General features: G+C 35.7%; 2 protein-coding genes across 2 annotated transcripts; both read right to left on the bottom strand.

Annotated features, from left to right (window-relative positions):
- Nucleotides 1–1,750: 1,750 nt before the first annotated feature.
- On the bottom strand, nt 1,751–4,790 carry LOC132563235 (uncharacterized). Its single transcript, XM_060227989.1, has 6 exons — nt 4,577–4,790; nt 4,214–4,286; nt 3,396–3,571; nt 2,933–3,084; nt 2,287–2,479; nt 1,751–1,791 (listed from the first exon to the last, which is right to left on the bottom strand). Exons 1-6 carry the CDS (start codon nt 4,788–4,790, stop codon nt 1,751–1,753), a joined length of 849 nt encoding a protein of 282 aa, XP_060083972.1.
- A 3,457-nt stretch (nt 4,791–8,247) lies between these two features.
- On the bottom strand, nt 8,248–11,984 carry LOC132563236 (uncharacterized). The gene is made up of 7 exons (XM_060227990.1): nt 11,927–11,984; nt 11,426–11,438; nt 10,924–11,052; nt 10,361–10,489; nt 8,842–8,973; nt 8,508–8,639; nt 8,248–8,371 (listed from the first exon to the last, which is right to left on the bottom strand). The coding sequence occupies exons 1-7, from the start codon at nt 11,982–11,984 to the stop codon at nt 8,248–8,250; spliced, it is 717 nt and encodes a 238-aa protein (XP_060083973.1).
- Nucleotides 11,985–17,978: the final 5,994 nt, after the last annotated feature.

Here is a 17,978-nt window from a genome sequence, read left to right on the forward strand (position 1 = left end):
GTGTGTGTGTGTGTGTGTGTGTGTGTGTGTTTTTTTTTTTTTCTAATGTTTTTAATGATTTGTAATATTATTAAAAGCTATTAGGAAATAGAGAATACATGGTCAGTGTCTTAAAGTAAAAGCCCCTGGCCCGCCACTTTTGTCTTTCTACAGCTTATATCTTAAGACACTGACCATGCATCCTACTTATCCTGCAACATTGTTTGAAAATCGAAAACAAACAGATTTGTTGCTCAATCTGTGTTTACCTGACAAAGACGTTTCGCAGCATTTTGCCTGATGACGGACGCCAAAAAATTGCTCCACGCGGAAACAGTTCCAAACTTAATCGGATACAACAGCGATTTATTGATTAATTCAACTTATTCATTAGAACATATTTAATCGCCTATTTCAACAACTATTTATATCTGTAAACGTAATATTGAAGTAAATTCAGTGTGTAATTCTGTCGAATTATCGCACGTGCTAAAATACGACTGTTTTCCGTCACTGCCGAATACAGGAAAACTATATGTGGCAGGTGTATTTCGACAACGACAGTTCCAGATTCAGGACGAAATAATAGATATATTTTACGAATTTCGTTATATGGACTAGCATGTTAAGTAATTCCTGTTTATCACGAACTTATTTCATCCTAAAAAAAGAGCTGTAAATGAAACCAAATAAATAAGTTTCTGAATTAATTCTTCGACATCATTTTTTATTGTTGTATTAAGTTTTAGATTTGTCATATGAACAAGATAGATTTAACCCCATGGTGATTTATATAGTGTCAAATATATAAGATGAGGTCAGTGTACTATATACAGATGTCCCGTTCCCACAACGAACCTTATTCCTGTCTTTATATAGGACGTATATCACGTGATCTCCCTGAAATCCATGACCCACGAGATAATTCAGATTTATCTGTTACAGAATACATCGCCGAGTTTTCATTTCAACATATCATATATTCATGAAGATCTAAATTGACACATTGGACGCCATTTCTGTATTTATGTAGACATATTTTGTATCATCTTTTTTCAAAAAGAACAAGTAGTTTGAGTATAGTTTATAACACTGACAACAAATACCCCGGACGGAAGTGTTTTTACTTTAAATGTACATAACACACTTCAATGAATTGCGGTATCATGCTTTGGAAAAAAAAAAAAAAAAAAAAACAGCAGGAATTCAGCCTGCACAGATTTTCCACAGACAAACGAATCTCCGCGTAAATCTATCTTTTTTGGTGTGATCAATATTCGGTAGTTAGTCAGGCTTATTTGTTTCTTTAAACTAATTTTGGTTCTGTGGCGTCACATTTCTTTCTTAAATTTATTGCAATTAATATGATGGTTGCTGTTGATGACAAAAAAAGATGTTTCCCATGTGAAGCGTCGTTTTATAGGTTTTATGTTTGAATTAAGATTTATTAACGTGGAGGTATTTTGCTTTTTCTTTTTCTTTTTTTTGTTATTTTTTGTTTTTGATTGTTTGCTTTTTTGTTTTTGTTTTGTTGTGTTTTTGCATATACATATATATGTAAAGCAGGGACATCAACCTATTGACTATCGCAAATATTGAGAATATTTTAAACGACGATCTAGACCCTATTTCTTTCTTTTTTTAACGAAATACCATTGCAATCGATAAAAGACGCTGACACATTTTAATGAATGTTTGATAAAGTGTAATATCATAATTGGCATATGGGTTCCTTTCCCCTGAGCAGATTGAACAATTTTGTAGTCAGCATTTAGTTGAGTACATCGGGATGAACATTGGACATTGCTTGGTCTGAAAAAGATAACACGTTACATATTTCTTTTGCCTCTTAATCTAGTCTACTGATTGTGAAGCTTTGTGTTGATGGCAATTCGTCAACTGATCACAGCACCTCGTGTTACATAGGATAAAAATAGATACGATTGTTTGTAGTACAAAATTCTTAGTATTTCACACGTCCACAGCTCATGAGGATTTTACTCATAAAAGAACATGCAAATTAAAAAAAAGAAAAAAACAAATGTGTACCAGCACAGTCTATACATACATGTACTTTCTCTTATTTTCTTCTTGTGTATTGCAGATTTACATAAATCAGCGCTAGTTTAAATTATTTCTACGTAATAATGGTTAGAAACCTGTAAAGAATCATTATACTGTCCCTATATATTCGGCAGATTTAGATATGCTTCAGTAGGATACGTAAAATGAACAGAGCGTGGATTTTACAGACTTGATTTGAAACGCATACAAGTACGTGTGAATTAAGAGCAAATCTGTACGTACGGGTAAGAGCTGACGCCACGCCTTTCAGCGTGTTGAGAGCATTGGTGCCTTGGTTGATGATGACGTCACCGGAAGTGCCCATATGAGATAGTTGTTGACCCAGTTTTCCTCCTAGCGTTGACAACGTTTCTGCCATGGACTGAGCAACGGACTGTGATTGCTGTTTAATGAGGGACCCTGCATTGTCTAGAATCTATAACCAACCGTTTAATTTGTTGGAAAATAAAATTAAGATAGATTAAGATACAAAAAAGAGAAAATGAAATCAAGGAAAAAAATATTGAAAAAGAAACATATTGAGAATAAGACAAAGTGTCCTTCAGCAATACAAGGCTGTATATATATAGAAGACATCTACCTTGTGAATTAAATACTACAGTTATGAATTGTACGTATAGAGATAAGAACTAGAATTAGCGATGGGAAGTAACATTAATGATAATGTAGTTTACTTTTGATGTTTACTGTTTCCTGATTACATATATCGATATCAAAATCACTTCTTGAAAAGTAAACATAAACTTGTTTATCAATCTTCAAAAATCTATCAAAGTTGAAGTTTTAAATTATGTTACGTGCATGCTTATACTAATTGTAAGAAACCCAAATGTTTACTGTCTCTGAATTCTGTGTGTAAAAATCTTACGTTGTTCACAGCATGGACATGGGACGCGAACAGTGACACAATGTTGTTTCCAACTGTAGACAAGGTATCAGAGAGCGCATTTCTCTTCTGGTGGGTAGCCAAAACAGATTGAAGATCATGGAGAAAGTGGCCAGCTAACATACCATGTGATGCTGTAATAAGCAAATTTCTTCACTTAAATATAAAATTATATTAAGCATATGATATAGGTATAAGTATCCATTGTTTGATGCATTTTTATGATTCATATTGGAAACTACACTTATTTTTATTCGAACATGTTGGCAGAAAAAAAAAAGATAAATGATTTTAAAATTCGTTGCACAACGTTTACATATCGCAAATACTTAACGAGAACGAATTTTAGAGATTCTTGCAGTTTGTAATATCGTGACAATATTTCGTCGATGAAGTTGGTATGTTAAGTGAATCTGATCATTATTCGATCAGTATTCTAACTTACAGACAACACTGTCAACCTTAGCTGAAATTTCTGCTGGCGACAAATCGGGGATTTGGTGAGAAATTTCCTCCAATCTGCCCAAGGCACTCTGGAATAAACCCTGAAGCTGGCTGCTTTTTGCGTCAATAGTTTGCTGTGCGAGGTTTAAATATGGCTGAAGTTGCTGTGTTACTGCACTGAATACAAAGCACATGTATTTATGTCAAAAGAAATTTTATTAATACAAGTATTTACCAAACAGGCAGGAATCAAACAGACATCTGCATCCTTTCAGGATAGTGTTGTAGTGTAAGAAAGGATTTGTGTGAGTATATTATGTTACAAACATGTTGACCTATACAATAAAAACCAACTACGATAACTACACAAGGGACCTACAAATATAACATTTCGAACTACCGGAAGAGGCTTCTAAATTTTGATATTATAAAAAGCATTCTTCTTGAAATCTTGTACAACAAAATGGAAATATCTTCATTTTAGATAAATTGGCAGTAAGCCAAACATATTCAAAGAAAACCTGATAGACAAATACATGACGAAATGATGTAAAGTGCAGCATCGGTGCAATATATCCCAGAAATCCACATTCCTGCCAGCTAACAGAGCATGCGCACTGACACTAGTTAGGTCCAGACTACATATTGTTATACATGTTGACTCGATCAAAACCATTAAACAAACTCATGATACATATAATAAGATAAATGGACCCTCCTCAACCAATCAAGAAAATATATTCACTGTTTCATTCGTTAATATGTAAATGGCCTAACTTTAAAACACAATAAATTTTACATATCTGAAGATAAACTCACCTCAGGTCGCGCTTTGTGGCTGCTGGCGGTGCTGATGTTCCTGTGAATGCGTTTATTGTACCAACTAGCAAACCTAAACGAAACAGGGATGGTGCGTAAAATATTTAAGTCTTTGTGGAGCACCATTTTGACTGTACTGTTAGACATTTTCATATGTCTGTGTTTCGTGTTTCTGATTGACTGTCAAAAGGAGTCATATGAGGAAATAAGACAGAAATGAAAACCTATCTTTTTGTACTTAATCCTAAATTGCTCCACTTGCGAAAGACCTTGGATTCCAGTCTGACTTGTCTTTATTCTGAAATTAAAATTGTTTTTAACTTTGGAATATTCACATTTAAAAGAAAAAGATAGCAAACATACTGTGAGCTGTCTGGCCTAGTAATTGCTTGCCCTGTTCTGCAGCCTGGTTCAGCAGTTGATTGCCAACATCCGTGGCCTGCTGGCCCATTTGATGGAAAGTTTGCGTAAAGGCGTCACCGATGTGAGAGAAGGACAGTTTTAGATCGTCCATAAAGGATCCCTGGGTAGTACAAGTGAGTGCTAGGCACACAGTAATGGCTACCAACAGTTTCATAGCTAGGCTGTATTGAAGCTGAAATTAGAACAAGTTAGATAACTTTATTGAAGAAGGTCTTAACAGCAACTGGAGGACTGAAAGGTTTTAAACCAGGTAATTTTTTTTTTACCTTTTTATGATTTTTTGTCTTAATTTGAAGAGAGTTTATACACGCTGAGATAGAAGGACATACCTGTCTAAGATAAGAGTATATAAGTGTTTCTGACTTACGTTATCTTGTGTCTGGGACAGTCCACACCAAACTGACCTTCGTGTTGTACATCATTCCTGTTTCGTAGTAGATAATAAGATAATACCAGATTAGGCCTGGATCAGAGAGATAACGACGTACTTTTAAAATATACAAGATATATACAGAATATGCAGCTATAGCTGATGCCGCACATTAATTTTAATAATTGTTTGTATGTAAATGCAAACTAACCTTATTTATGGAAATCAACGTAAAATTTACAATCTGAATGATAAATGTACAAACTGGAAAATTCGGGTGAAGGATGATGTGATTGCATATTTGAACCCAATGGTAATGGCAAGAGAGAAGTGACTCAAGGAGACACACATACACACACACACACACCCTCACACACACACACACACACACATATATATAGATGTCGACCAATAACCAAAAACAATAACTAGGTAAAGCGCAGAGACAACGGAAATTTTAAATTCAGTGTTTTATCATCAAGCGAAGAGAAAACAAAAACATTGGACGGCAGTTTCAAACAAAGTACCTTTAAAAAAATCAAAATGTTACAATAATCATACTGTAACATGATCACAGGAAGAGACGTAGTGTAGACGTTTTCTCCTTACTAAGTACTGTAACTCGATGACAGGAAGTGACGTAGTGTAGAAGTCTTCTCCTTACTAAGTACTGTAACTCGATGACAGGAAGTGACGTAGTGTAGATGTCTTCTCCTTACTAAGTACTGTAACTCGATCACAGGAAGTGACGTAGTGTAGATGTCTTCTCCTTACTAAGTACTGTAACTCGATGACAGGAAGTGACGTAGTGTAGAAGTCTTCTCCTTACAAAGTACTGTAACTCGATCACAGGAAGTGACGTAGTGTAGACGTCTTCTCCTTAATTAAGTACTATGACTTTGAAGTTTACTTTTCGTTGAGAACTTAAGCTAGTTAAATTGAAAAGTTGAAGTTGATTTAAAGTCTGTGACTGACCCTGTAAAACAAAAGGAAGCAATAACTAAATGGAATCATGTTAAAGGTGTATATCTTTAATGTCAATAATCAAATAATACAATTTATACAAAATACATGGTCAGATATAAGCTGTGTGTTTTCGCGAGGGTGGTAGAAGACAAAAGTGCCAAGCCTATGCTTATGGATGAAGCTAGACATTTGTGATATGCACCCCTTTTTGTTGTATATTTTAACCCATTTCACCTTCATATCCTAATTAACTACAACCTACATATGTTTTGAACTATTCAAGTATTGGATTGAATATTAGATTGAAACAGAGATTCCAGATAACACCAATGATCCTGATAGAACATTTACTGTACACATTTTGAAAAGAAATATAGGGATATCTCAAACTGATAAAAGTGATATTTTTTATCACTGGTAAAAATATCACTTTGACGATTGACCAATCAGAGAGCGCAATATATCGGGGCCAAATCAGCAGCCATTCCCATATGTCGGGGCTTTGTTCACTGGGAACATAACCTTCAACTCTACCGTTAATTCCCATTTTCATGGCAGTCAGTAGACGATGCTAGCCAGTAACTCTAACTATGTTATCAGTGGTCAAACCCATCCCCGTTCTGAGAGTCTTAAGTGTGGACCAAGGCATTTTAAAAGAATCCGTGTCATTGATAGTGATAGCGACTAGGATGGCGCCATACTTTTTCATGCGCGGAAGAATTTATCAAACATTGTTTTTATTTTTTTTTTTTTAGTTAACGTTTAAACCATTTTATTGTGTGTAAGTGACATCAATAAATTACAAAATCCATGTCCAAACACAAATAAACATGCATTATGATTTATTTATGAGTCTGTATATTTTTACTGATTTTTCATAAAATGGACTATTTTTTGCCGCGCACAACATCGTTGTATAATGAGTGAGTAGTGTGTGGAAAAAGCATGGTCAACTTACCCATTTTAAAGTTATCGTAAGTTTGCCATTGTTTTGATTTATTTTTGCGATGAAAATGTAATAAACAGAATATTTATTAGTGTCTTCAGTAATAATAAATATATTTCACTCGTGTTGCTAATATGTTTGGTATACCAAAATATTAGCCACACTAGTGAAATATATTTGTTATTACTGAAGACACTATTAAATATCCTATATTTCATCAATATTACTTAAATTTTATCAGTTCTATCAGTTTAACTAAAACAGAGGACGAAACCAATTATATTTACTTTTTATTATAAAACAATCCTTAGACATTAAAGATTGTTTTTTTGTCGTTGTCTCCTTGTACTTTTTTAATGTTTTTTTTTCCCTGTTATGCTTTCGTTGCATCGAATTTTTACCTTAGAGAATGATTGTGCTATCTTTTTACAATTTTCGTGTTGTTTTTCACCTTGGCGTGCCTTAGTTGTTTTTTCGTCGTGCAATATAAATCCGGACGTGTTCGTTAGTATGCCTGGTGGTTCCTTTGATATTTACACTGTTCTCATCTGGCAAAGTGACAATGATTTACTTATTTGGTTTGACCAATATTTATATAGCAGGTGTAAAAAACAGAAGACGCCAACCCTTCCGGAACACCTGGGGGTTTTCTTCATGTACGTTTCCAGGTGTCTTCATGTGCATCTTTCTGTAAATCGTTCTTTTGTTCATATTTTGCAATATATTCATCAAAGTTGTGTTCGAATTATGGGTTTGTTAACAGGTCGGTATTTTAAATGTTGTTTTTTCTGTCTGTCTATTTTATCAGTGTTAGGTTGATATTGTAGCAGTATCGTTACATTTGAAATCACTCCAAGAGTATCATGATAACTATACAAAGGAGGGCGGTAAAAGTCTGGTTGATATACATCCTTTAACTCTCAAAAGAAAACTCAGGTTACATTCTTTATCCTGAGTTTATTTCCACTCGAGCAGCAAGTCATTTTATAGAAGCCGATGTCTATATCATTGCACAACATACGGAAGACGCGTCGCATGCCGTGTCTTGACCAAGCCTACAATTACGTCAGCACAGACCTGTCCGTTTCCCAGCTTCCTGGCCATTTGAACCACGCTCTTCAGACAGTCATTCCAGGTGACAAAGGCCAATGACTTCCAGACTGACCTAACGCCCCCTCCCCTATCTACATAGGTAAAGACAAAAGTGTGATGTTGCTATTATACGCATTAGTGGCAGAAGACTCTATTCAACAAATCACTGACAACTTTTGAAAATGTTTACATCTTTTAATAACGTCACTGACAAATTTGTAAATACATTTACGTTGTCTATGGTGCTGGGGATGTGACCAGGTTATGGAGAGCGGTTTCAGCAACGTGAGCCGCAGTTTCAGCAAAGTGCTCCCCAAGCAATGCCAACTGTTGCGCAAACTCATTCAGAAAATCGGTATCACTAATAATAAAAGAAAATAATAAACGCATATTTCTTAACAAAACGCTTTTCTTTAAAGAATAATAGTTTCATCTAGTTTTTTGTTTTTTTTTGCAAACATTTTAGCATCATTTAAAACACACACTAGATGAAATACCTCCTTTTCGGGGATGCTGAAGGTGCTAGATTGTGTAGAGCGGATTCAGCGACATGAGCAGCGGTCTCAGCAAAGTGTTCACCCAGAAGAGCCAGTTGTTGAGCAAATTGATTCAGAAAATCGGTGTCGTCACTGAATAAGAAACATAAAAATATTTGAAGACAAATAAACATCAATGTGTATCGGTGTCACTAACGAGAAAGGAAATCCTGCCCAAAGAGACGCTTTTGTGTATGATACGGGTCTTTTTGTATATCGACATATTAAATATCACATGAAGATTTCACCTTTGTATGTGTATCAGTTGGTAATATACATAAATATCTCTAAATACCTCCTCTTTGGGGATGCAGACGGAACTAGGTTTTGCAATGATATCTCAGCGACATGGGCTGCAGTTTCAGCAAAATGTTCACCAAGCAGAGCCAACTGTTGAGCAAATTGATTGAGGAAATCGGTGTCGTCACTGAATAAGAAACAAAAAGATTTGAAGACAGACAAACATCAATGTTTATTTATAAAATCTTGTTTCACATGTATATATCTAAGTATGGAATCAATTAACACGGTTTCTTTTCAATGTATTGAACAGGTCTAAGTCTGCAGTTACCAGAACTTGTAAATGGATTGCGTTAAAAATATAGTTCCGACATTTTGAATAAGATGATGATAAAAAAGTATTAAGTAGGCAATTCACGATTATACGACACATCATATAAAATATAAAGCCACCGTTTACTTGTAATGATAATAATGTCAATTTCTCCCTCTTTTGACAAAATGATTGAAACTAACAATTGTATCGTCTACGAATTACATATCTTCATATTTATAGTATAGATATATGTCACGTGTAGCATATTAATTATTCGTGATGTTTTTTGGACAAGAGTCCATACGTTGCTAGAACTTGTCTCTGATCCACGTATCAGCTACTGATGATAAAATATGTTTAGATAAAATCAAAGAATCTTAAAAATCAGGAAAATTCTCCGACAGTTTGGCAGAAGAATGACGTTTATACTGAGATCAGGTGTTGAGTTCTACGGTCGTCTCCCGTTACGCTTCGAACTAGGCAGCAGCCATTTAAAAGTGTCATGGAGTGTATTTTGTGGCCTTTCTCTGAGGCCTATGTACTCATGACATCATGAACTCAGTCATGAAGCAACTCTTTATCAAAATCTCTCAGTAGGCGGTCTTGGCCTGGTTGGAAATTTTCATTTTCAGGCAGTGGGAGGGTAAATAAACATTTGTTTGATGTTCGGCTGAAAATGACCATTAAGTCATATCTGTATTTATTTAATAGATTATTATAAATATTCTTTATCATGTTCTATTCAGCAAATCTGGAGCAAATTTGAAGACATTTATGCAAAGTTTAGCATAAAACATTCGTAAGGGTTTCTCCTCTAAAAGAATCTGTGTAAGACGTATTCATACGGCGATATCAATATTGATGTGGTCAAAGTCATCGGCAGATGGAACGGGCCAAATTTTGTAGTTTGAACGAGTCCAAATTGAGTAGAAGTTGGAATATTTGGAGAATTAGGCGTTTAATTGTTCATTTAAATTGAATTTGTTTTGTTGCTGTCCTGTTAACCGCCAGTGTTAAATAAAGTTGTTTAACAATGTTTGGTTGCGGAATAAAGCCGTTGTACCTGGTGACAAACCCTCGACCTGCGTCCAGTACCTAGCGACTGCGGACGTAAGCCTAGAACCCATGACTCAACAGGTTGAGGACAAGTGATAGAAACAGTATGACGTCTAAACCACTTGGCCACCTCGGCCCCAAAATTTGAAAAAAAGTATACAGCAATAGCAATGAAGGTCAAAAGTAAAACTGATGTACTCGCCTCCTTTTCGGGGATGTTGATGGTGCTAGATTGTGTAGAGCGGATTCAGCGACATGAGAAGCGGTCTCAGCAAAGTGTTCACCAAGAAGAGCCAGTTGTTGAGCAAATTGATTCAGGAAGTCATTGTCACTGATTATGAAACAGAATGAAAATATAGCTATATTCCTTTACATCTTTGTGATCATTTTAAGCTGATGTTAAAATTACACATCTTTTATAGCTTTTCAACAATATGAATTTCAGTGATACGATTTCAGTAGAATGCCGAAGAAGTTATTTCAAACTTAACTGGTTTTTCTATGTTATATGAATAAAACACAACTTACAATCAAAATGTGCTTTAACCTATAGTTCTACAACCGATCAATGAAATATGACATGTTTGTTTTGTGTGCTTTTTGTGTTTTGTTTTTGTGTCTGTGGAAGTTACAACGTAAATGTAGATTTGGACACAACTTTTCGGTTTATTTTTCGGTATTTATAAACGTTTGATAGCAAAATTTCAATGTCAATAATACAAAGACCTTGCTATGATGATTAAGTTCTTATATTAAGCAGTATACCTTCTCTTTGGGGACGCTGATGGAACTAGATTTTGCAGAGCGATTTGGGCTGCATGAGATGCTGTTTCCGCAAAATGCTCTCCAAGCATAGCAAGCTGTTGTGCAAATTCGTTCAGGAAATCTGTATCGCTGACCAAAACAATGAAAGCAATTTTCAAAGAGATATTGTGATAAAATTAAATAGTGTTTTTGATGATGTATCATTATACTTTGTAGCTCGTCATTAAGATATCGAATACATATTATTTAATGTTATAACTAATAATGAATAAGACATAAGTATCTTTTATGTACATAAATACGGAATTTACTTATCACTTCCTAGTGAAAAGAAGCAAGTACATACATTTAATAGTAGTGTTACTTTTATTACAACCAATGGTCAGAGATTTGCCTGAGTTATGTTAGCACTACGATTAAATTGATGTGAAACTAGACATAAAGATTAATTAGTTTCAAGAAGGACATTTTTATATTAGGTTCAACATGTAAGCGACCTTACCTTCTTTTGTTGTCTGAAATTCACAAAACATCGTAAAGTATTATAATTAATACATCCATCATTCTTTTCCGACAAAAATCGAATATCTGAGATGAAAGGCAGCAAATCATACAACAATTATAATAACCTTCACCAAATGTAAAACCAAAATGGCGTAAAAAAGGATGATTTCAAGTGAAGTGACTCACTTCGTCACCTAGATTTTACAGGCATATCCTACAATCACTATCGGCTACTCTCAGCTGTCTTGTATCCTTGCGAGAAACAGTTCATTACTATATAAAAAACACGTCCTCATTATTTTGCTGAATTCTGTATTTGTAAAACTTATAAGTGAAATAGCATGCAATCGAGTGTCGTTGAGGTCAAATGTTTTATAACAGGAGAGTAACATTTCCAAATTGAAGGAAAGGGGATGGAAATGATATAACTGAATGTTTAATGGGAAAACCAATCACATGTGCAGCATGTGCATCGAAGCTTTTCGTTGTGATTATTTACCTGGGACAACAGCTGCCGCCGTCAGAGTCACAACGGAGAGCAGTACACACAACCTCATATTGCTAGAAAAAATAATGCTGTAATATAATTATATGTAAAACAATATTTTTATATAAATAAAATAAAGAAAGTTTAAATCTTTAATGTCATAAATATCAATACATTATCTTTGTAAAAAAAAAACCCAACCAAACAACGAATTCAATTAAATCGCCACCGGGCAATATCATTGTGACGCTCTCATTTGTGTTATGAACATATATACATAACGTCCATTAAAGTTCAACGTTCCCTTGAACATGGGTAACTCAACTAGATAAAGACGATAAAACATTACAACACATTCCTGCTTAAGATAAATATCACTATTTACAGAAGTTCCATTATATCTCTCAATTGCAAATAATTGTGGATGATCCCGAACAATACACGCGGGAGAACATTCACATTTTACTGTGTTACTGTTACAATAGCATTGTCGATTCCACTAGATACATAAGTATAACCTACCTACCTTCTTAATGTCGTAATGGACAGAAGAGACGGTGTCTCGGTTCTAATCTCAAGTCTTCACAATAAGCACGTGACTATAGCTGATAAGATCAGGAAACTTATTTCATATGTTGATATAAAGAAATAATTGAGTCATTTCTTAGGCAGTATATTTTGAAATATATCAACATGAACGATGGTTAGCGGTTTGGGTTTTATCGTATTCAGACATAATATTTTTACATTTCCATGCCATTCTCTTGGAAACGGTAGACTGAGATATCTCCAACCGTCACGTGATTGGCGAGTAAAGTCTGTAAGGCATAGAACCCAACCGCTTGAATGGCGGCATTTTGTAGAAGTCAGCTGCCAACACGCACACATATAAAAATCAAGGAATACCACAGCTTCAAATTTTGAAGTAGAGGAATATGCGTTTTACGCGTGAACAATATTATTGACTTCCTAAAAGAGATGCTGCTGAGCAAATCTGAATCAGCACAAAGGGAGATAATCCAAACAATTGTAATTGAGGTAATTTACCTGAAGAATTTGGTCGACATTTCGAAATGCGGAACAAAAAACTGCGAAACTTGCAATATCCTTATTACCTGAGCAATAAAGAAATGCTATATCAGGATGTTTTTCGAGCTGAAGTAGCAAGTCCCTTGATTTTGGAGAGGAGTTGATGTGTCTTCATTTCTATAGAAACTCCCATTAGTTTGACTGATCCATACCATGAATGTCTGGTTGGTAGCATGCCAAGTAAGATTCCTTAGCTTTTTAAATATGTTTTGCTATTAAATCTTCTCGAATATTTAAAAAAAATGCAATGGTTCATTTACCTATAAAGTTTATACTACCAGAGGTTTCTTACCCTAAATTGTAAAAATACAAGCTTTGCTTATGGTATTGGATGTGCTCTGTGTTTTGTCGAAACAAAAGGATAGTTAAGACAACGTAAGCATTGTCATCGTTCAGCAGTCAGCAGTGGAGAAAAAGCAATATTTGTGTCAACGTTTCAACCTCCTGGACCATCTTTAATGTCGATGAATGTCTGTATTTTGGAGAAACAAATTACCACCATGGATGAAGTAACACTTATGTTCAGTATGTATTCACTCCTGAATCTAGACGTAATCCTAGCCACGGAAATATGCATTAAAATAAATATGGCAGTTTGAAAATCTAATGGATACTTCACAGAAACCATTAGGGTTGTCAAATGGTGCAGTGGTAACGCACTCGCCTTTCTCCAAGCCATCCGGTGTTCAATTCCAGGCCACGTGGGTATTCCCCGGGTACTCTTGTTTCCTCCCACAACAAGACCCCTTGTGTGCTTCCATCCAGGCCAATAAAATGATTGATATATGTAGGAAAAATTTGCGACGCAATTGTTGTAAAATAAATCAAACCAGTTAGGCATCCATCATGTTTGAACTACGTTACATTACTGCTTCTGTGACCTGTGGAATCTAGATTGGATACTTCATAAAATTGTTCATGAGATGGAACAAATAAGACTTTTTAAACCTGCCCTTACTGACTGCTGTGATCCTTCATCAACTCGTCAATTAATGGACGTTAAGATGTAAATAAGGGAGTGTATGCTGTACACATCAGTATTATTTCACACCAGAAATATTTTCAAGCTGACATTCCAAAGTACTTTCAAAGCAGAAACAATCCTCTAACTCTAACTATCGTCCAGCTGTTGATTCAAGCATTATTCAAAATGGCAAGCTACGAAGGTGTTTCATGAAGGGTCCTAAATACCGTGAAACCCCGTCCGTTAACTGCAGTATACATTTCAAGATACTTATGGACTTTGTTGTAAACGATGCAAGAGAATGGATGGAAAAGTGAAAATGTTATGTTCGATACACTTTCTGATGGGGTGAAGTCCTTTCGGTCCATCATTCTTAAAATGATTTGCAGTCTTAAATCTAAACTGAAAACAAAACATGTTACATCTTCAAGATTCACATGCTATTTTTTTTATTGAGTCCAATAACTTGACCCTTGTCTACAAACATTATTAAATTTTTCTCAAAAAGAACTTGTCTTTGACATTCAAATCATAAAGCATGTGGTATGCATGTTACGCTAATCTAAGGGGATTGAAATCCACCATTTTAAGTACATTTTCTTCAGAATAGAACTTGTAGTATGATAGAAGCACTGTTTGATTTGAAAAGAAGTGTTTATAACAGTAAGACCCCTCAAGTACTTACCTTCGAACCAACAAAAGTGATTAGTAGAAGTTGCTATAAATTGTTTCGCAATTTTACCCGTGCTTTTCGTTATCACTCTGTTCTGTCTCTCTTTTTTGCATTCTGCTATTGGATTTCTTTTCTATGTAATACTGAGACCATATGAATTAGAATGATGTGCAGGCATTTCTGTGACCAGAAGTAGACTGTTCATCAATTTGATGCCAATGACAACGTGCAGTGTTGAATAAGTCTGCATTCTTTATTGCTTTTCATAATACGAAAGTGGTTTAAAGGATCTTACATGAATCAGTGATAAAAGTCTTGTGCTTTTTAATTTAGTCTTTTGCTAGGTAAAGTGGAAAATTCATCAACAGTTTATAAAAGAGAAGATGATGTAAGATTCTGTTCATCACACAACAAAATAGCATTATGTGTTAGCATTGAAATGTATTCAGAGACTGAAGCTTGTGTTATTGTTAGAGTTATACTTACAATAATATATAAATAATGATTTTTGTTCAAAGATAGTTTGTTTATGATATATACGAATAATTGTGGTAAAAAAGGATCATAATTTTTCATTCTCTAACATCAGAATACTATTGGACGATTGCACATTAAATCAATGTAATTTGTTCCCATATCATGTCACAACAAAGATGGTGTACAAAATATAGACACACTCGTGATATATTAAAGAATTAAAGACACAAGGCAAATGATGCTTTCACATCGAAGGTTAATTGTACTGGCTCATATTCAACAACATAGATGGGTTTAAGTGAGAGAGTTTTTTCCCACTAAATAACAAATTGATAAAACACTAGAGATATAGAAATGTGGAGAACATGAACCAATTTTTGTGAGTGCAGATGGCTGGACGTGGACCAATGAGACAACACCTACACGATAAGCTTGCACGTGGCAGTTGAAATCGTGACCAGTCCCTGGGGAGAAGACATAGGCTGTAAACAGTTGGAGATTATCTCTGTATCTATTCATACTAGAGCCAAATAGATTTTAATAATTACTCTTTTTTATGAAGTTTGGAAAATTCGAATACTACATAAATAATCAAATAATGAATACTATCTTACACTAATGTATTTATTTTCTATGAAATTAATTTTTGAAAATAATCTCATTTGACTGATAAAAGGTAAAGTGACCTCATTTTCATTCAATATTGTTTCTTTGGTAAGGTCACAATATATATGATGTCATGAGGTTATGACATTGCAATTTAAATTTTGAAATCTCCAGGCAATCACGGTCATTATCTATATGTGTAATGAAAAATACTATGTAATGGTGTAATTATGCTCCTTCCAGAACACTAAGTGTTATTGTCATTGTACTGCTGAGTTCAGGGGAAGAGATTATGATTATTTTGACATGCTGGTATTTTCTTGGTGTTCCGGAAGAGTAAGTGTCCTCTGCTTCATCAACGACACACGCCATGTAAACCTGGGTCAATGCCCTAGGGTAATGTCTCAAGTGACAAAGGGTTCTGTATACAATCGTTTTTGATATCAATCGTTTCGAATTATGGTTTTACCACACTCCAATCTACATATATATAATCAAGTAATGAAGTAAGGACGTTTATCCGTTAGCCCGAACGCAGCTATTTTTTATAGTATTGGAACACGCGTTTTTTTTAAAATTTTGGCCTACATATATTATTAAACATTCATCATTGCGTGGACAATGCTGCGTGCTTGTAAGTCATGTTAATGACACCTGTTCTGATCGCACGTGCCGGTGACCTGCTATGATCTATCATTGTAACATGAAAAGACCTGGATAGATAAAATCAGGACTTCCTCCTCATTGTACATAGATATATGTTTAGATAGTATATGTATCATTGCCAGGACTATTCAGGGAGTGATTTAGAATGGATACATATACTCAACAAAAACAGAAAGGTTAACATGTTTCCTGGCGAATACCTGTAAATGAGTGAAAACAAAATGACGTTTGTGCAATATTAGAAAATGGTAATGTTTTACATTACAAAATCCAAGGGGGTTACCAAAATCCTTCAAGCGTGAAAGTCTGTATTAGCGAAAGCGCTGCACGAGGGTTTCTTCGACTAACTTGTATCTTCGCTTGAATTTCATAAACATTCAAACTGACAACTGTCCCTTAGATCCTTCAGACTTAGAAATCACCGAATCTTGCTATCTATCAACTTTATCATTATGCCCCGGCTGTCACAAGTACAGAGAGAAAGGGCTGTAGGCATGATCCAGGCTGGGAAGTCTCGCCGCCGAGTTGCACGGCATTTTGGTTGCAGTGTTAAGACAATTTGCTAGTTGGTAAGTCATTTAAACCAGACTGGGTCAACATCCGATCGTCCTCGAAGTGGCCGACCCCGTAAAACGGCCGCCAGGGATGACCGTCGTATACGATTGATACACTTGCGCAATCGATTCGTAACCGCAGTAGAGACTACAAGGACATTGTTTGGGCGTCGTGTGTCTCCCCAAACAGTCCGCAACAGGTTGAGGGCCTACCAATTGAAAGCGCGGCGTCCCTACACTGGACCCAATTTGTTGCGACGTCACCGTAATAATCGGCGTAACTGGACCCGTGTTCACCGTCGTTGGGCCTTACGACAATGGAACAATGTTCTGTTTTCAGATGAGTCCAGGTTTTGTCTGCAACACGGTGACGGAAGGTGCAGAGTGTGGAGGCGACGAGGGGAGCGTTTTGCGAACTGTTGCGTCGCAGAACGGGACCGCTTTGGCGGCGGAAGTGTAATGGTTTGGGGTGGTATTTGTTGGGGGACTCGTACCAGGCTTGTTGTGTTAAATGGCAATTTAACCGGCATTCGATATCGGGACGAAATTTTAAGACCAGTGGTTCGGCCATTCCTAAGACGCCATGGCGTTGGCGCCATTTTTCAACAGGATAACGCACCAGCGCACAGCAGTCGCGTCAGCAGAACTTTCTTGCAACAGAATAACGTACAGGTGTTAGATTGGCCATCTAAATCTCTGGAACTTTCTTGGGCGACGCGTGAGAGAACGTCAAAATCAGCCGTCAAACTTGCAGGAGCTGGCCCAAGCCTTGATCGCTGAATGGAACATCTCTCCTCGAATTATCCGCCGGTTTACGAGTTCCATGCGACGACGCTGCAATGCTGTTTACTTCGCAAACGGTGGCCATACCAGTTACTAATGGTGTTACCTTTGAGATTGACCCCAACGTCCTATACAGTCGAATAAAATCAACTGAATGCAAAGTTTTATAATGAACCATGACTGCAGTTTTATCAGAATTGATCAATTACTTTATTCGTACATGATTGGTAAGGATTTATGTAGGGGTTAATT

Source organism: Ylistrum balloti, unplaced genomic scaffold, assembly GCF_031769215.1.
Source record: "Ylistrum balloti isolate Yb309-2 unplaced genomic scaffold, AGI_CSIRO_Ybal_v1 Utg371644, whole genome shotgun sequence".
NCBI classification, from domain to species: Eukaryota; Metazoa; Mollusca; class Bivalvia; order Pectinida; family Pectinidae; genus Ylistrum; species Ylistrum balloti.